The 21,162-nt window shown below is 40.5% G+C and overlaps 1 protein-coding gene and 1 non-coding gene across 4 annotated transcripts in view; both read right to left on the bottom strand.

The window, feature by feature from the left end:
• Positions 1–2,752: 2,752 nt before the first annotated feature.
• KAT14 (lysine acetyltransferase 14) overlaps positions 2,753–21,162 on the bottom strand; it is a 29,813-nt gene continuing 11,403 nt past the window's right edge. For all 3 annotated transcript variants that reach the window (XM_039874422.1, XM_039874421.1, XM_039874423.1), the window contains exons 6-10: positions 20,499–21,067; positions 8,933–9,069; positions 7,781–7,956; positions 6,273–6,463; positions 2,753–3,747 (exon numbers count right to left, since the gene is read on the bottom strand). In XM_039874422.1, the coding sequence (XP_039730356.1) occupies positions 3,574–3,747; positions 6,273–6,463; positions 7,781–7,956; positions 8,933–9,069; positions 20,499–21,067 (1,247 nt within the window). In that variant the 3' untranslated portion in view covers positions 2,753–3,573. The remainder of the gene's footprint in view (positions 3,748–6,272; positions 6,464–7,780; positions 7,957–8,932; positions 9,070–20,498; positions 21,068–21,162) is intronic.
• LOC120612086 (U6 spliceosomal RNA) lies at positions 13,765–13,871 on the bottom strand. The gene has a single exon (XR_005655350.1). It is a non-coding gene; the product is annotated as a U6 spliceosomal RNA (small nuclear RNA).

A 21,162-nucleotide genomic window follows, 5' to 3' on the forward strand; every position in this document is an offset into this window, starting at 1 on the left:
TCCTGCAGCGGCAGAGGGAATGTGGGAAGACTTGGCAGCATTTTACTGAAAGGGGACAGATATGACCTACTTAATGTACCTGGGCCCTCCTTGAGCTCAGTGCTCCATGCACCACAACAAAAGAACAGGGCATTGCTGACCCACCTCCAAAAGCTGCTTCCTCAAGGAAGCCTGGACAGCTTTCTTCACATCTAAAAAGCTAAAAGGACATAGTTTGAATGCTAAACCTAGTGGTGGAAAGTTTGAAGGCTAACATGATATTTACATCTTCTCAGTAAACCTCCCCACTGAATACTTAGTTGCAAAGAGTAGATCAAAGTTAACTTTTCCTGAAATGGGACTAGTGGACAGTATGTGCTTTCCTAAATGATGTGCCTAGAGAACTCAGGATCATGTTATGGTATTCTTGCCAATGTGCCTAACAGAACTCCCAACAGGAGGAAAAAGCAGACACCCCCAAAAGTTCTGGGACATTCTGCAAATCAAGTAGCCAGTGCTCTTTAAAAATGTCCACACTAACAAAGACCAGTGCAGCTTCAGGTTGTAGAAGACTAGAGAAGCATGAAAACTGAATTCAACACTTGATCTTGGACTTCTTTTGCTCTAAAGGGCAGTATTAGAACAATTAGTGAAATCTGAATTAGGTCTATAGGTCTATAGGTGGCAATGTTAACATCCTTGATTCAATCATTGTTCTGTGGCTAGGCGAGAACAGTCCTTGCTTTTGGAAATGCACACCAAAATATTAAGGGTAAAAGGGCATTATATTTGCAACTTACTTTTAAATAGTTCAGAAAAAAGCATGTAAGTGTGTGTGTACACGTATGTAAAGAGAGCAAGGAAGAGAAAGGCAAATGAGTAAAATATTAACATTTAGGGAATTGGGATAAAAGGTATCTGGGAATTCTTTGTCCTCTTTTGCAACTTTTCTGTCAAGCCTAAAATTTGGTCAAAATTAAAAACAAAGCATTTTAAAGGTATTGTTTGCTGAGTCATTCCTTTTGAACCTTTGTCACAATCACTTGGCTGGCTCTATAAAGTTCCCTCCTCCAATCTGAACAGGGTTTGTTACTTTTTGGCTCACACACCTTTTGAATGTTTGTATCTGATGGAGCTTCAGACCCCCTTCCCCCAAAAACATTCATACTCTTACACTCTCACTTACTTGCCTTTGCACACAACCACCTCAGTTTATGAACCCTGATCTGGGAGACCCGCAAAGAAATACCCCCACGCTCAGAAGGTGGGAGGTCCAAGTAGTGAGTGCGGGAAGTGAGTGGCTTAGCACTGAATCACAGGTCACCATGCAGGGACCAAAGAAGACCCGTTGGTCTCAGGGAGAGCTCCTCCTCCATTTCACAGACCTGCAGACAGACAGAGGGGTCAGCACAGAGGCAGTACTAGCCTAGATGGGGTTGCTGTCCTCTGCTTTCTATCTGCACGCCCTTGGGCACAGTTACTCAAACTCTCAAGCCTCAGTTTTCTCTTCCATAAAATAGAGGCCATTAAAGCAAAATCTCATGGAGTCTTTGGGAGAATTAAGAGCTCAGAAGTGATAGCTGCTATTATTTTTGTATTTTTATAACCTAGTATGTGTCTACTCACTGTCTTATGGCTTTGGGGTTTTCACTCAACCCAACCTGCTGGCTCTAGAAATTCCAAGTGCTGTTCTGCTGCTCCTCAGAGACACAAGGCTACTGCCTAAGGTTTTAAGCCCCAGAGGCCTAAGATGTCAACCATTCTTGTTTTTCCAAGAATCTCTGAGATGGGGACTTTGCTTTTCATTCCACTTGGAACCTAATGTCTTTTGTTGGAAGTAGCTTTTACTTTAATGTAGCCTTTAGCCATACTCAGTTTAACTAGAATACTAGACATTTTGACTAAATGTGAACTTCTTAGTAGTATGTTTGCTTTTCAGCTGACACTCATCTTTATCTCAAAATTCTCTCAACATGACTCGAATTAAAAGGTGTCATTTAAAAAGAAGACAGGTCTGTCTTGAAACCCTTGAGTATCATCACTGAGGAAAAGAATGAGACGGCAGCTCTGAGCTGCACATCCATGCACTACAAGGGCTTGTATCAGCAGAGGCTCGAACTGCCCATCTTCCAATGCTACCTAAAGCTTTGGGGTGAAAAAATCCATTATTTTAACATTAGAACAGATATATTCAAAGAGTAAAATAAAACATACTTGTAATTTTAAAAAACCTTAAAGGACATGAGTGCATGTCAGGTAATAGCTGGTCCTACCCACTCTGTTGGGTCCTTGCAGAACAAGGCTGGGAAGTGCTGGTTTAGCTCTCTGGAAGGGGAGGAAGGTGATAGGAGTCCTGAGGACTTGTTCCCTGCACATGAGCCATCACTGCTTTGGGGAACTTGGCAGCAGAGTTGTTCTATGTATCCAGCACTGAGCCAAGTGCTGGGCAGGACAAAACTGGCACGGAAGCCCTGAACCTGGTTAACAGAGACAAGAGACAAAACAACTTCCAAATTGTCTTCACGAAGAAGCGTGACACATTCTCCTTGAACAAAGGGATTCGAGTGAGCTCTAAGCACAGTCTCTAGAGCAGAGGTTCTTAACTTGTGGTCCACAGGTCTCTGATCCAATTTAAACGTGCACAGTTTTCTAGAGAGTATTTGGCTTTCTTTGGATTCTCAAAAGGATCTATGTCCCCAAAAGTGAAGAACCACTGTGCTTAATTAAAGAGAGTTTGAAAGCAAACTGATTAGACTGAAGCTATGGCCAGAGGTTGTTACACGGAAAGATTTTTATTTGAGAACATCTAACACTTTAGGAAATGCTCCTGCTGGATCCAAAATATCCCAATGGACAGTCCATCTCCAAACAGCCTAGTCCTGCAGACAGTACAGATCTGTCCATGGCTGGTTCTTCTTCCATCACTGCACAGCTTCATCTAGTGGCACAATATAAATGCAGGTTGCTCAGCCCCTCCAACCCCAAACCAACTTCACATGCACAAGGACAATGAGACGCTCTACTCCTAGGCCAAGACCCTGGCGGGAGATGCTAACAATAGCACTAGTAAAGTGATGTGTAGACACATTTAGTTTCTTCTGACAGTGACCAAAGTCAAAGAGAGACAACAGAATCTCAGTTCCCCAGAAGTCCTGCTGGGTTCAATGATAACACATTGAAGCTGGGAAAAGGGTTGACATCCCTTTATGTAGTACTCTCATAATCTCTCATCATTCCAGAACAGGAGGGTGCCTCTCGGGCACTGCATGAATCTTTAATAGCAATCACGTTTGCTCATCCTTCAAATTAGGACAGACAGATTCTCCCTCACCCAGAGTGTCAGTTTGGAGGGAAAGAGGATAGCAGCATCTTTCAGCTTTAGTTAACTGTAGAGTCCCAAGATGTGGGTCGAAGGCCTCTTCAGAAAGGACTGGACAGTGATTTCAGTGAAGGGCTGCTCAATATTCATTCCACTGCCTACCTCTTTTCTCATCTCAGTTGAGAAGTTTGAATGAATGTCTAATCCCAGAAGGTTAGAACCCACGGTGAAATGAATAAGGTTTATGTGAAGATCTGTCTCTTATTCAACTCACATCAGCGTCGGAGCCTCAGAAAGAATGCATGTTTACACTCTGTGCTCTCCAAGGGGTAATACTTATCATAAAAATCTAAAACGTATTCCTCAGTCTTGAATCCAAACTTCTGGTACAGCAGCATAGCGGGGTTGCTTGCTGAGACGTGAAGGGTTACATCCTTGCCCATGCAGGTCTGCCAAAAGAGTGGAAAAATACAAGATGAAAAGGAGAAAGCCTGAGGGAAAATGAGTAGGTGAAGAAACTCTTTTAAGGGTAGGTAGGTAGGTAGTTATGGAAACTAAAGAAGGCAGGAACTGAAGTTGAGACATTGCAACACCTAGCAACCGCTGAAAACTGAATGACATTGTGCTGATCAAAACATTCATGAAAACATTCATCAAGACTAAGGAAACTGATGGTATGCTGAGTGTTCTTTCTCATTTCTGAAGCAAAGGGCCAAGGGGGATATTTTATTGTCAACTATATTATTTATAATTCAATTACATTTAAATATGTCATACATAGCAATATCAAACACTATGACAATCTTGAAGAAACAGCAAACAAGATGTTCTGCTTTTAAAAACTAAATGTTATCCTGTAAGGGAATTGTAACAATTGCCTTCCTAGACCTACTAGAAATATGTTAAATTATGTGGCCAGATATTAAATATTAAGACTTTAATTATAATACCGGAAGAGTCTATATAGACCTTCTGAACTCCAAAGTCCACCTCCCATTCCTCCCTACCTGATGGAATTCAATTCTCAGAACTGAGAGATCTATCTATATTTAGCATCGGCCCAATCCTAGGGGAAAAGAGTAATAATGGTTCTACCAATCTAAGGCAAGTCTTTAGATTCTTTAATTAGCTACACAGAATAAAATGCCCCAAAAGTCATATATAGAACTTCTTTTTAATGAGGAAGGCACTGAAGTGTGGAGGTTGATAGGGTTCTTGAGATTGTACAGCTCATCATTTCCCAAGGCCTCTATTTAAGAACACTGTCAAAGGTAGACAGCTACCTTCTTTTCTCTGCTTAATTCACATTCTTCATCCAAAGGCATTTTTAGGCTAAGATAGTACTACTAGTATACCAAGGATAAGAACGTGTTATGAGTGTGTATAAAACTAATTTTGTGGGGTGAGCCTAGTGTTCTTTATGCAGTCTGACCACGGCCATCACCCAGTACTACTGACTGTGTCTGGGCCTGAAATATATGTCTGGCTGTGTTCCAGGTAACTCGCATTCAAAGAATAACACTCCTCCTCCCACCTAGGAAACTTTCTGTGAGGACAGACTGGGCCTGGCCTTGTGTCAGGCACACACATCAACTGTCTTCCCTGCTCTGCTCTCAAGCCTTAGCCAGTGAAGGGAAAGGCAGAAATCCTGTAGGTGTTCTGCTAGGACAGGAGAATGACCATACAGTAGAGGTCAATTCTGTGAGATGAGTGAGGCAGAGAAAAGAGGGGACACAGTAGAAATAACCGAGAAGGTCTCAGTTCAAGACAACACAAGGTAGCACATATTAACTGCCAAGGGAAGAGAGACGAAAGCAATCTCTAGGAAAATGGTTCTCAAGGTTCCTGCCAATACTTGGGAATTATTGAGCAAGTTTCATTAAAAATTGGGAAAAAATGTTTTATCATCTCCATCCTCTATTTAAAAAGAATCCGAAAAAACCAAGCTTATAGAAAACAGACTAGTGTTGCCAGAGGTGAGGGGTGGAAAGTGGGCAAAATGGGTTAAGGGAATCAAAAGGTATTAACTTCCAGTTATGAAATAAATAAGTCACAGGATGTTATGTACAGCATGGCAACTACAGTTAATAATACGGTATTGCATATTTGATAGTTGCTTTAAAAGAGTAAATCTTAAAAAGTCTCATCATAAGAAAAATGATGTTTTGTAACTATGTGTGGTGATGGATGTTAACTATACTTATTGTAATCATTTCACAATATATATAAAAATTAAATTACTATGTTGTACAGCTGAAACTAAATCAATGTTGTATGTCAATAACGAAAAAGAATCTAAAAAACAAAAAAGGAATTGACCAATAACAAAATTATCCATATCAAATAATTTATAAATAAAAATTATCAGAAAAATTCTGGGAGAAAAAAAAAATCCTTGAATGTTTTTCTGATGTTAGTATATAAATACGTGGTATATTTTCTTCACAGATGTAACAAAGGATGAATTATAATTCGATATGAGAATCAAGTCTTAGAAGATTCATACCAGCTTATACAGGGATAGTAAAAACAATCAGCAATAACAGAATATGTACCACTGATTGATAACAGTTTAGCTAAAATGTTTAAAAATAATTAAAAAACTAAAATTCACAGTTCTACTTCCACTTCTCAGAGTCTGGTGGTGCTGCTTCTAAGAGCAGCAGCATTACCAATATGGATAATGCAAGTGCTTCAGGCTCTCACTTTTGGTATTTTATCATTTTATTTACTACATGTGTTCAAAAACTGGCTTCTTTAAAACCTGGATCTGAACAGTAATCTTATTTTAGAGGTGCAAACGTTTTGGTCTCTATGTTTTAATAAACTCATGAATGATGGTGCTTGGCCTTCTTTCACTTGGTCTCACATTCCACTGGGCAGTGCTGGGAGGGCCCTGCTCAGCTTCACCTCCTACAAGTCTTTCTGAAAAGCCCAAAATAAAGTGGGTAGGTGATGAGCACAGACAAAATACCTGAATCAGATGATAAATCATGAAAGTTGCGATCCCTGCTCTTCTCCATTCAGGATGAACAAACAGAAATGAAATATAAGCTTCGTTGTACTTCACATCGGGAACCATGAAACCAAAGGCAATGATGACTTTTTTATACAGAACGACAACACTGAAGTCTGGGTACTGCAGGCACTCAGACAGGTCAATACCTAAAGAAAGAGACAATTGGAGATTCAAACCATATGCCTTTTGGAATTAATGAACGCCAAGCTGTTGAGTCTGTACTTACAGCTACACCTGCATGCTAAGAAAAAAACAAAACAAAAAATGAGACAAAGATATTACTATAGACACCATACATCCAGATCATTAAAAGTGAATTTTAGAAAATAAAAAATTTAACATTTTTTTCCTAAATACATATGTTAAAAGGAGAGAGGCAAAATAGGGTGGGTAGTAGAGAGTGCACAGCTGCAGAACTGGACACACCTGGCTTTGAACTCAGCCTCTTTGGCCACGTGTATCAGCAAGCACATCTCTAAATGTCTCAGCCTCAGTTTCTACAATGCTTATAATGAGAGTGTACCTAGACCTGATAGATTTTGGGTAAAAATCTCATGAGAGTATCCATATCATTGTATTCTTTACCTCAGACATATTCAATTTATAAGCTCTTTTGTACAAATGCTACATTTTACAATAAAAAGATTAAATAAAAATGATTCCCTTGCATAATGTATGGAAGCACCTAGTGTAAGGGCAGGAAGTAGTAAATGCTCCCAGAATGTTCCTTTCAGCCCCTATACATTCCCAAAAGAGTGAGCACAACTCTGGCACCACATGCAGTTACATGATTATCAGACAATAAAGATGACAAAGCTCTCATCCTGATGAAATTTTACCTAACATCTGGAAGACACACATTATTTCCTTTACATCTCAAAGCAGAACAATAAAGCAGATCCGCAAAGAATGTGTTTATATTTAGCAATGAAAATGTGTTCCTTTAATTGATGGCTTTGGTCTTTAGAGACAGTATGTTAACAACAAATCATATTGAGTTTACTCTTACTTTCAAAGTCTGTGATTGGGGCATTTGGCTTTTTAACAACACCTTTTGGCTGTACTAACACTCTAAGGAATAGCTAAATAAACAAAGTATACAGAATTATTAAGCATCCAAAAGTATCCAAACGTCTCAGCTACCAGTCTGTGTATGGCTGATAGACATTACCTGGTATCTAAACATATGCGGAAGCAAACAGGATGAATCTTTTATTCTGGAAGCAGAGACAAACAGGAAAGAGAAATAAAAACACTGTTTATTACTTTAATTGTAGGCTTCTTCTTGATCTTAGGAAAAAAGAGGTTTTTATAGTTTAATATTTCTATGTTAAGTAGAAACAAACTGAATGAGATTATATGAGTAAAGGTTTTAGGGTCACATGGCATACACTAATTTTAAAAATTACTAAGGTGAACTATACAGAAAACTGATCTGCCCAGTTTGGGGTGGGGGGACATACCAGGCCAGAAAAACTCCTGACACATAGAGTTTATCGTTGGGATGTGATTTGGCCGGACGTAGCAGTAATCAAGAGGTGCATCAGGCTCCGGCATCCAATGAGGGTCACTTCTGTGCAGATGGGAACGAATCTGTGACAGGAGTTGCAGTTTGGGTGGCTTTGTTTCATAATCACGCCTCCAGTACCACAGAAAATAAATAAATAAATAAATAAATAAATTCAAGTCAATAAATAAATAAATAAATTCAAGTAAAAAAACAAACAAACCAATATTATTCCTAGCAATTTGATTCACACAAACTCTTCGAAATTTTGAACTAATTTGCACTAATTTATATGGCAGCTAGCTTGATAACAGCTACAATACTTTTCTGGTAGGAATTTAAAATTCACTCTATTAATATTTGTCAGATCAAACCCCTTTGCACCCGCCAGAAACTCTACTCAAGCTGGTCAGTCTTATGGTCAGAGTAAGGAAACAGACACACCTTCCTAATTTAGCCCTCTGAGTGCTCTAACCAGGACAGAGACCAGGACAGGGAAGGTCCAATCCTGCTAGGGCAGCTGAGGGGCACCAGACACCAGGGGAACTGAAGCAGGGTCACAAACTGCCTTTCCACATGTCTGCCTGGGTGGCAGTGCGGGGAAGGAGGGTCAGGTGACTATGGAGCTACAGAGCACAGATGGTCAACTAAGACTACGTGCTCTGTCAGTCACAGCCAGGACAGCACTGGGGGCCTCTCTCTTCAGCTCAGCTTCCACAGCACAGCCTAGACTCATTAGAAACTGTCCCAACATGCAGCCTAGATACAGGCCTGATTTAGACAATTGCTCCCATTTTTTTTATTTCACAGATTACTAAATACATACAACTTTAAAATTTAAAACAAAACAAGTATGATCATCCTAATGAAATCTAAGAGTTAACTTATCCTTGCTTTTTTATGTTTGTATCAAAGGACCATCCTTTATGCAAAAAAGTACACCTGAAACAGGCCAAGGCTGAGACTGAACACAGAGCACAGACCCAGTTCTTATCAGCACCTGCTCACAGGTTTCAGTATTTATTCACTCCAACAGAGGGATGGGGGAGCAGAAACTACAAACATTACTTCTCATGATACACTCAGCATCGCAGCTTTCTCTGTGTACCTGATGTATGGTTTCAAGATCCGAGAAGTGTAAGGGCTGACAATACTTTGGTCCACGGCTAAATCTTCTGATCCCACCAAACGATACAAAAACTTGGTGGTTTGGTGCCGAAATCCTTTCCTGGATGGCAAGGCAGTCTATGAGAATGAAACATTGTTCATACAAAAATAAAATTACTCAAAGGATTGGTTTAATTTCCACAGATAATTAGTACTCATGACATTTTATGTGTCAGAAAGGTCTTTTTACATTATGTATTTGGAAAGCTCAAGTTTGAACAAAATTTCATAGGTAACTTTGCATAAAATTAGATATGCAAAACTAATCATGGTTTTAACAGTTTAAAATCAAAATAATTTAAAAATGTTTATTTTAAAATGTTTAAAACCATTTAAATATTTGATTGAGTACTGAATTTACAGCTTCTCTAGGTTTCACTTTGTCTATAGAACACCATCAGTCCATTCATCAAATATTAACCGTCACTAGGTGGCATATAGGTAACATGGGTCATGTTTTATGAGTAGTTTGTTATGCACACAGCCATGGGGGCCCATTTTTGGTGTAATTGTATATGGATTTATTAAAATATGTCTTTATTGAAATGAGTAAATTTGACAAAAGTAGGACTGATGTAGATGATCATTCTTAAAACAAATCACGATAGTGGAGAGGCCCTGCTAGTGATTCAGTGAGGATGTGGTCTTTGCTCCTTAGGCAGGTTTCCTAACTGAACTGGTGGGTTTCACCCCAGGAGCCCAATTGGAGAGATCTGCTGCTCAGTGAGTGCTGCTCCAGGGCCCTCAGTCATGTAGTAACAGAACATGTGCAATTAAGGTTTTATAGCAAAGAGCTCAGATGGAAGATTAAAAGGCACATTTATAAAGTAGTTTGCCAAAAGCTGGATAAAGTTTAGAAACTTGAGTTGTTTTTATAGAATCAGTTTGCTCCTAGCCTAGAAATAACTTTGTTGGAAGAAGAGCAAAAATTCCTTCTTTTACAATTTGCTCTCATTACTTTCCCAAACTGGACAACAAAACTTTCAAAGGTCAACTTTGAAATTCTTCCAGGACTTTCAAATAAGTTTCAGAGTAAAATTGAAAGCTGTGGTATATAGTTTCCAAACTTGACTCCATACTTGTTCCCGCATCTCTCTAGGTACACGTGGCTTCTCAGATCGAAATGCAGAGTCAATTTCCCTTCTCCTTGAATCTGGGTGGGCCTGTGACAGGCTCTGACCATCAGAAAGTGGCAGAGGCAACACTCTGGGACTTTTGATCCCAGGCCTTAAGAGAACTGGCAGCTTCCACTTTTTCCCACTTTTGAGTTCAGCCGCTATGGTGTCCAGGCTGGACCACTGAGTGACTAGAGGTCACACAGAGACAGGCTCTGGAGGAAGAGAAGCCATCCTGTTCATTCCAGTCTTGACCCTGCTCCCAGCTGAATGCAGCCACAAAAGAACCACCCGGGTCAGCCTGGTCAACCCACAGAATCAGAAGAAATATTAAATAGTAATTTTGGGATGGTTTGCAATGCAGCAACAGATAACCAAAACACCAGCCATTGAACCAATAGACCAGGAAAGACTATCTGGTTAATGTCTCAAGATGAGTTCCACGGAACTCTATAGACGTTACACACTATCCCAACTTCTTTCCATCTTCACTGCTTTCTCCTAAGTCTAAACCACCCTCAACTACTGTCTGGACCACTGTTACTACCTCCTATTAGTCTCCCTGCTGCCTGCCATTTTTACCCCATCATCCATTCTCGATAGCCAGATTCTTCTTTCAAATCCTAATAAATTTGATGGAAATGTCTATGTGGCTTCCCACTGTGTTCATAATACAATTCAAACTCCTTGTCTGCCCTGCAGGATCTGGCCTTTATTACACCTGTGGCCTCATCTCCACTTACCCCCTTCCTCTGGCATCACTGTTTCAGGTCCACACACCAAACTGACTCTTGCCTTAGGTCCTGGGCCTGGGCCTCTACCCTGAACCTTCCTCAGCCTGGCTCCTCCTTGTGGATCAGGACTTGGTTCAAGTGTTACCTCCACAGAAAGGCTGTCCTTAACTACCGCATCCAAAGTGGTGCCACTGCCCTCTGCTCCTCCACAGCACTCACCTTGTAGGAAGTGATCCTGTTTGTTTAGGGTATTAGTACTGTCATCTCCCTGCTCACAGATGGCAGCTCCATAAAGGAGGTGTGGGGGGACTTTATCTGTCTTAATTCACTGCAGTATCACCAGATAGAATTGTGCTCAGCACATATGAAGTACTCAACTTAGGTTAGTTAAATGACAAAATGGTGAGAAAAAAGCATCTCAAAGTCAAATAACTTCAGAAAATGTTAAATGAGCTTCTTCAAACTTCTGGTTCTAAACAAAATGGAGATCTAGGTGGGCCGCTGTGTCCCTTCCCCAAACCCAATCTGGGAGATGCCAAAAAGTGAGAGAGAAGATTGAACACAAAAGCTGTGAGAAAGCCCAAACGAGATCAAAGGTAACCGGGTACAGAGAAAAAGGCTCATCATGATGGGGAAGCTTCCTAGTTAGGCTACTTCCTCTGCTCTGGATAGATCCCTGTCAAGCAACTCTGCGACCAAGTATCAATTAGAGGGATGATATCAGAGTAGTGCTAGAGCCTTCTTGAGGTAGAGGGCAGACACCCTCAGGACAGCCCCTGAGTATTCCATAATCCAAGCATTAAGAGCAGAGGGAGATAAAAAGGAGCATAGGGGCCAGACGTCCAAGGAGGTTCTGTGAGGTAAGGTTGCCTAATTATGAAAAAGGTGAGGATGAGAAGTGGTCACCTGATTGTGGAGAAAGTGAGGATGGGAAGTGGTTGCCTGATCATGGTAAAGGTGATGATGGGAAGTGGTTGAGCCAAGAGCCTCTCATTTTATAAAAGTTGCCAAGAAGGTGACAAGGCAGGAACCAGGCTTTTGCCTGTCCCTCCAGGTGTATATTGCCAACAAAGGCAACTTATAACACTAAGGGAATATGCATTCACAGGGGAAAAAATCAAGAGGTAAATAAGGAGTGCAAAACAAAAGACAACCGAGTAAACAAACTGTACTGAAAAAAGGCAGAAATAATTTACCAGACAGAAAATAATTTTTAAAAAGCACAATAACTAGTCATCGGGAAAATGCAAATCAAAACTACAATGAGATATCACTTGATACCCACTAAGATGGCTGTAATCAAAAAGACAGGTAGTAAGTATTGGTAAAGATGTATGGAGAATTCAGAATCTTCATACAGCACTGGTGGTAATATAAGATAGTGCAGCCATTTTGGAAAACTGTCTGGCAGTTCTTCAAAAAGTTAAACATGTTGTTACCATTAAACTGAGAAATTCCACTCTAGGTATACACCCAAGAAAAATGAAAACATGTACACACAAAAACTTGTACACAAATGTTCACAGCAGCATAATTCATAATAGCCAAAAGCTGCAAACAACCCAATGTCCATCAACTGATGAATGGATAAAGTGTGGTATATCCATATCATGGGATATTATTTAGCCATAAAAAGAAATGAAGTACTAACATATGCTCCAACATGGATGAATCTTGAAAACATTATGCTAAGTGAAAGAAAGCAGTCAGAAAATATCACATATTATGTGATTCTATTTCATAAGATGTCCAGAATAGGCAAATCTATAGAGACAGAGAGTAGATTAATGGGGGCTAGGTGTGGGAGATTAGACGGCTAGAGTTGAGGGTTTCTTTTAAGGATGATGAAATGTTCTAAAATAGATTATGGTGACAGTTACACAATTCTGTGAATATATTAGAAACCACTGAATTGTACACTTTAAATGAGTGAATTATATGGTATATAAATTGTATCTCAATAAAGCTGTTTTTAAAAAGCATAATAAATAGGTTCCAAAGTAATGAAGGAGCCTGGAAACAGGAATGAGTAGTTATGAAGCATCTCTACATCATTATCAGATATTAAATGCATGATCACAGAAGTAAAGCACTCGATGAATGATGTTATTAGAGACAGGTTGAGTGTCTCTTCAAAAAGGCAAAGGAAGAAATAAAGAAGTAATGGTGTCAACATCTATATTAGGAGTCCAGAAGGCGAGGAAAAAAGTAAAGGAGGAATATATTTAAAGAAGCAATGGACAAATTAGAGAGAAAAATCTCTGGCGGTAGGAGGGGTCCCATATTTTCGTGAGTTTTACTTTCAAGACCTCTACCAGGTTTTCCTAAGGATGAAAGAAAAATCCCCCCATGCCTCTGACAAGGGGAAGGGGAAAGTAGCCATTTTGAAGTACAGCACAGTACAGTGTATTCTTTTCAACAAGACCTGCCTTCAAGAGAAACCATTTTGCTAGAGCCTAATCTTTTGTTTTTTTTAAATAGCTTATTAGAAACCTTTTTTCCCCAATTTTATTGAGAAACAACTGACACATATCACTGCATAAGATTAAGGTGTACGGCATGACGGTTTGATATATATTTATTGTGAAATTATTACCACAATAGGTTCGGCTAACATCCATCTTCTCACATCAATACAATTAAAAAAATAGAAGGAAAAAATATTTCTCCTGGTGATAAGAACTCTTAAGATTTATTCTGTTAACAACTTCCTATACACCACTCAGCAGTGTTAGCTGCAGTCATCATGCTGCACGTCACATTCCTAGGATTTATTTATCTTACACCTGGAAGTCTATACCTTTTGACCACCTTCCTCCAATTCTCTTCCTCCCATCTCCCACCACTGGTAACCACAAATCTGATTTTTTTCTACGAGTTTTTTAATACCTCATGTAAGTGAGATCATACAGTATTTGTCCTCGTCTGACTTGGAAGGCTTCGCAGATTTGTATTATCACCATTGCACAGAGGCCATGCTAATCTCTGTGTCTTTCCAATTTTCGTATTTTATGCTGCCGAAGTGAGCACACTGGGGTTTTATCAGAGTCTAACCAACTGCAGCTCCCTCTAGCCATCCTGTCCTCCTTAACTGGGGAGGAAGAACTCAGAAGCACTTATGACTGTCACAGCCGAGGGGCACATGCTCACTCAAAGACAGGTAAAAGCTGTGTGCAAAGCATTAAGATCCCCAACTTCCACCTCGACTCCCTGCTGCTGAAGTCCAGAGATCTGATCTCTCAGATGAAATGTTAACTGGGGCTCTGGATAGGGTAGCTCACATAGCACTGATGTGTGAGCACTGTACAAGCTAAAGGCCAAGTTCCCCTTTCCCCACGTGGCAACCAGGGTTCTGAGACTGGAACACTCCTCTGTGGGGACTGTGATAAGAGAGACCTCAAGGAAGAAACACTGCAGATCTTCCTGAGGACTCACCTACACAATGGGGCTGTGTATAGAATTCCAGGTTCGACCTCATTTTCCCTCAGAATTTAAAAGCACTGCTCCATTATCTATTTGCTTCCAGTACTGTTGTCAAATTGGCTCTCAGCTTTAACCAATGCTGACTTAGGATTCTGGCTTTAAGTTCAAAGCCTTTTCAGATATGGAAAGTCTCAAATTTTACTTCCCAGGCAGCTTTCCTCAGGAAGCTACTAAGGATGTGCTCTATCAAAACAGAAAGTAAACCTATAAAAAGTAAAGATGGGTCTCAGGAAACAGGAGAGTCAATACAGAGGGGGGCAAATATATCTCCAGTGAGGGGTGATCGCAACACCACTGAGTATCATAAACAAAGGGCAGCCAGTAGAGTGACAAGTGTGACACAAGGGGCAGACACACTGAAGCTATCATCCTTGTCATCACTGGACCATCTTTTAACCCTAAGAAGTTGTGGCCCGGAGTCTCACCTGTGCCCTGCTTGGCTTCATTCACCATGTACTCTGACACTCTACTCCCTCCATGCCTGCTTGCTGTTATCAGCTGAGGACACTCCCCCCACAAATAACTGCTCTGGCCTCCAGCAAGCTGGAGGGAAGCATGTTAGCCCAGAGTCAGGAAATATAGTGAACCCCATTCCCCAGCTCAGACTCCTGCCACACTGCCTGGCATACATTGCAGCCTGACCTGATGCTCAGACAGTGGTAAGCCTTATGTTTCCCAGGACTCTCTAATGACCTTGACCACTGACTTCTCCAGGAGGGGCTCATGAAAGTTGCAGCCAAAACATGACTATATCAATTTCCTGGGGCTGATATGTCAACATTCCACAAACTGAGTGACTTAAAACAACAGAAATTTATTCCCTCACAGTTCTAGAGGGTAGAAGTCAAAAATCAAGGTGCCATGCTGTCTCTGAATGCTCTGGGGGATAATTTATCCCAGGCCTTTCTCTTGGCTTCTGGGGCTGCTGGCAATCATTGGTGTTTCTTGGCTTGCAGACGCATCACTCTGTCTTGGTCATCGCATGGCATTCTCCCTGTGTATCTGTCTCTGTGTCTCTTCTCTCTGAAAGGGTACTGGTCATACTGCATGAAGGGCCCACCCATTTTCAGTATGACCTGGTCTTAACTAATTATATCTGCAAGAGGCTTTTTCCGAATAATGTCACATTTGTGGGTACTAGGGGTTAGGACTTCAATATGTCCTTTTGTGGGACACAATTCAATCTACAACAATGACCCACAAAGACTGTATAGCTTATCTTCTAGAAACCTTCATCTAAGAGGCAATTTCCTTACATAGCTAGATATGTACTTCCTACTTCACTTTTTTAAACTAAAAACATATTGTGTAGGGATATAGACATTAATAAAGCAGAGGAATTAACACCAAATGTCAGAGAATGGCTCCCTCCAGGGATAGCACGTAGTGCACCCAAGGACTTCTCAGTCGTTTGTAATACTATTTCTTAACCCAGGAACTAGAAGCACAAGAATTTATTTTATTAATCTCTAAGCTATACTCATAAGTTCTATGCATTATTCTATGGGTATGACACATTTCATAATTAAAAAAATAAAGTATAAGAGACTGGGCAAAATGGCATAGATGATGGGGGCTTTGTTCATCTGTTCTTATGACCACATCAAAGGTGTAATGGAAATGAAGAGCAATCAGCAAGCAGAGTCACCTGGGGTCTAGATGAACAGAAGCTCTAAAACTAGGGAGAGAAATAAGAAATCACCCTGCAACAGTAGGAGGTAGGAGGGGGCGAAGACACGAGGCTGCTCAGTCCCAAGTGGCTGAGTGGGACAGAGGCTACAGCAGCTGCAGACATTCCTCTTAAAGGGGCCGTGTCCACTAGAGGACTCTCACGGTAATGGACTCGCTCATTCTGAGCACTAGCACTGGGTCTGCTGCTCTGGAGGGCACCAGAAATTTACAAGGAGACACTGAGTTGTTGGAGTGAGGGCCAGAGGCAAGGCTTTCTCCCTGGCAGAAGTTCAGGCAGTATCCATTGTTCCTCTGTTGAGCCCTCCCCCTCCCAGTGTGCAAACACATGGCTGCCATAGCTGAGACTTCACCAGTCTGGATAACAAAGGTCACTCCTCCCAGAGGATTCCCTGAAGCTCCGCCTCCTTGAACTCATGACCCCACTCAAGCCACATCCAGGTGTGTCCTTGGCAAGTCAGGTGCTCCTTGCTGAGCACCTCCAAGACTCACACTGATGAAAGCTGGCCTCCGTTTCTGGCATGGCTTCCTGAGGCAACTATAAGCACAGCATTCGTGGATTGCTTGCTGAATCTTAACAGGTGGCCCCAGAGGGACACAGGCTGAGGCTAAACTTGCCTGCAGCTGAACCCCTCTCAGGACTGTGCCACTGGACACCTACTACACAAAGCCGTACTAATAAGACCAGGAGACTTAGGAGCTTTGCTTAGTACATAGAAACAGACACAGAAAGGCAGCCAAAATGGGAAGACAAAGAAGTAGAAACCATATGAAACGACAGGACAGAGATCCAGAAAAAACTGAGTCAAGTCATCTAACAGACACAGAGTTCAAGACCTTGGTTATAAAAATGCTCAATGAACTTAAGGGAAGTGTAGATAAACTCAGTGAGAACTTTAACAAAGAGATAAAAAACATAAAAATGGAAATGGAAATTATAAAAAGGAACCAGTCAGAAATGAAAAATACATTATCTGAGATGAAGAGTGTACCAAGAGGAAAGTGGATGAAGAAGAGGATCAAACCACAGATATAGCGGATGGGGAAGTGAAGGACGCGCAATCCGAATGGCAAGAAAAAAAACCCAAGAATATAATAATTATTTAAGGAGCCTATGGGACAAAAATGATGTAAAATCACCCATGTCATAGGGGTACCTGAGGAGAAGAGGGAGAACAAGAAGTTGAAAACCTGTATGAAGAAATAACCAAGGAAAACTTCCCTAACCTGGTGAAGAAAAAAGACTTACAATTCCAGGAAGTTGAGTCCTAAAAAAGATGAACCCAAAGAGACCCACACCAAGGCACATCATAATTAAAATGCCAAAGGTTAAAGACAAAGAAAGAATCTTAAAAGTAGCAAGAGAAAAGCAGTTAGTTACCTACAAGGGAGCCCCATAAGACTGGCAGCTGATTTCTCAAAAGAAACTTTGCAGGACAGAAGGGCTTGGCATGAAATATTCAAAGTGATGAAAACCCAGGATCTACAACCAAGAATACTTTATCCAGCAAAACTATCATTTAGAGTCGAAGGACAGAGAAAGAGCTTCCCAGACAAAAATAAGCTAAAGAAATTCATCAACACCAAGCCTGTATTATAGGAAATGTTGGAGGGATTTCTTTAAGAAAAAAATAACATGTATCAAAAACATGAATAAAGACTAGTAATAACTACAGATCTATCAACAAGTACCTCAAATTGAAAAGAATTAAGAGCTCCAATCACAAGACAGAGTGGCTGAATGGATAAAAAAACAAGACCCCTACATATGCTGCCTACAAGAGACTCACTTCAGATTAAAAGACACACACAGACTAAAGGGAACAGGATGGAAACAGGTATTGCCTTAATGGACCTACAGAGTATTGTGCTAAATGAAGTAAATCAGATAGAAAGACAAATTCTACATTATTTCATGTACAGGTGAAATCTAAAGATCAAAATAAACAACAACAACAAAAAACGGAAACAAACTCATAGATATAGAGAATATTTTGAGGGCTACTAGATGGGAGGAGGTTGGTGGGATGGTGTAAAAGGGCAAATGGATAGTTACAAAATAGTCATGGAGATATAAAGTGTAGCATAAGGAAAATAGTCAACAGTGTTGTAATAAATATGTAAGGGGAAGAGGGATACTAGATTTAGTGGGGTTATCACTCTGTGAGTTATATAGATTGCTAATCATTATGCTGTACAACTGAAACTAATATATTTTATGTCAACTACACAATGTAAATATGTAAATATAAATGTTATATTTCAATAAAGCTGGGAAAAAAATAAAGTGTAGAGATAAAAGACAAACTCGTGGGAACAAAGAACAGGTGAACAGATGACAGCAACAAAAACATATGAATAAGTGGCAAATAACTTAGAACAGAGTGCCAAAACCTAAGGCAGCAGTGAAGACAGGCCAGGAGCAGTATGATTTACATGCCAGAGTCTCAGGATAGTGCAGCAATCGAAGACACCAGGTCCTGCTAAAGTTGAGTCTTTCTTAAAGCCCCCTCTGCCTACATCCAGAAATGATCTTCCCCACCAAAGCAAAACTGGAGAGGTTCAAAAGAGAGATTCTAGAGAGGGCACCTGACACTCAAATATGAAAGTATTGTCCTGAAAACAGGCCAACTCAGTGGAAGTTTACTAGCTGAATGGTCAGCTCCTGGCCCAAGTCACTTGGTTCCTAGGATACAGGCAGGCAGGTTAGTACTTTCCAGGAAAGGGAAGATAGAAAATAGGAGAAAAAAAATAAAATTACGGGGATCCATTTGGAGTAGGGGTCACTGGCAAACTATAGCTCATATAACAAATCCAGCCTGTTTTGTAAATAAAATTTTATTGGAGCACAGCTATGCTCATTCATTATATCTTATCTGTGTTGCTTTCCACTATAACAGCAGCATTGAATAGTTACAACTGAGACTATGTGGCCTGCAAAGCAGAAACTATTTACTATCTAACCCCTTACAGAAAAAGTTTGCTAATCCTTGGTCCAAAGGATCCAGTATCCAAAACGTGGTGCTCTAAAAAGACAGAACAGAGAAAATAGATGATAGAAAATTATGAAAACTTTCCAAAAGTCAAGGAGAGTTTCAAATTGAAAGGGCCCACATACCAAATGCTGAACACAATAAAAGAAAAAGCCTCAGACATTGTACATCACTGAAGTATCAGAACATTTGCAATAAGAGCCCACTAGTTTCCAAAGAACAGGATAGAAAAGTGTACAAAGAATCCTAATAGTCAATTCAGAGTGAAACAACTAGGAAACATGAAAAATGTTTAATCTTACATATAATCAAAGAAATGTAAATAAAAAACAAGATTTCACTTTACAGCCATCAGTTAGCTACACTAGTTAAAGGCTGGTTAACAGAAAGTGTTAACAAAGTTACAGGGAAATAAGACCTTCCATTCCTGCTGTGTGAAGGTATGTTCTGGCAGTTCCAAGAGGAATTCATTGTTCTAGGAGTCCACTTAGACTTGGGTTCCACTGAATAACCTCAAGCAACACTGACACCACTGATCCCTTGGCTGCTCTTTCTCCATGTTGTCTCCTAACCATACCTGTTTACATGTCTTCAATCCTGTTCAACACAGAGTATGGTATACCTAATTCCCTCAACACAACTGTCATCAAAGCTATGACACAAACCATGTATAGCTACACTCAGGGACTAAGAAATACAATGAAAACGTCTAGATTCTGCCTTGAATGCCCAAAGGAGAAAAAAAAAACTCAGATGTATTAAGGGGTATTCGTACAGAATAATTTCAAAAAATAAAGCCCAGCAATTTTTGTATTTTTTTCTCTTGCTGCTTTCTTCTCTATCCCAAAATTACTCAGGATTTTAAAAGTCCTGAGTGGTGTACACCAATGTTCATAGCAGCATTATTCACAGTGGCCAGGACATGGAAGCAACTGAAGTGTCCTATGATAGATGATTGGATGAAGAAGCTGTGGGACATATATACAATGGAATATTACTCAGCCATAAGAAGAGATGAAATACTGCCATTTGTAACAACATGGATGGACCTCAAGATAAGCATGCTAAGCAAAATAAGCCAGACAGAGAAAGTTGAAAATCATATGTAATCACTTACATCTGGGATATAAACCTAAAAGCAACAAATGAACAGGACAAACAAACGGAAACTGATGGACATGGACAATAGACTAGTGGAAGGGGGAGGGGAGGTAGATGGGATAACGGGAGTCAGATATGTGGTGACAGAAAGAAATCTAACTATGGGAGGTGAACACACAATGTAAATATATATATGTCTTACTATTAAAGTGTACAGGTAAAACATTGGATTTCATTAACTAATGTCACCATAAAATAAATATATAAATTTTTAAAAATAAGAAATAAATAAAATAAAAATAAAAGTCACAGCATAACTGTATCCACCCCATGGTGCTGCCTGTCCTACCTCCACTCCCACCTCTAGAGTTTGAGAGTGTATGCTGACTCACCTGGTATCGGTCAAGAATTCTGAAGTCCTGACAGGTGGTTCTATACGTGGCTTGGCCAGCCGGAAGCCGGGAAATTCCTCCTTCTTTGGCTCCATAAATCCCATCAACTAACAGAAGAGCAGCATTAACAACTTGATCCAAGTCAAAAAGTGGTAATCCCCTATCCCTTTTCGCTTGTCTGACAATCAATTTACGCTTCAGTCTCCGAGCTTCTGGTGTCATGGCAACAGCACTAGGACAAGCTTCCAGCCTCTTCAGGAGCATCTTCTCCTCATAGATGCTCACAGGGGTATACTTGGGCCCTTTAGGTTTCCTGTCCTTCTCCAGCTGTGGCTTCCTCTTTTCTCGAGCCCTTGTTTGCAAAGATGTGTTGGAATCTGTGTCTTCACTGTCAATGTCCATCCTGTCAGGTTTTTCCTCCTCACTCTCTACTTCCTGCTTTATTTGTTCAGGTGCTCTGACCTTCTTTCTGCCCCCGACCACTGTCCCAGAAGCTGCTGACCCAGCAGGGGGTGGAACGTACTCCATCCCTGGGTCTATGACTCCATCACCTTCCATCTCATCATCGTCTATGCAGAGAATAAGACAGGAAAGAAGAAATGCAGAGCACACCACCCACAAGGTAAAAACATAACACTTTTATATCATGTGCCACACATAAAAG

This window comes from Pteropus medius, unplaced genomic scaffold (genome assembly GCF_902729225.1).
Source record: "Pteropus medius unplaced genomic scaffold, Ma_sr-lr_union100, whole genome shotgun sequence".
Lineage (NCBI taxonomy): Eukaryota > Metazoa > Chordata > Mammalia > Chiroptera > Pteropodidae > Pteropus > Pteropus medius.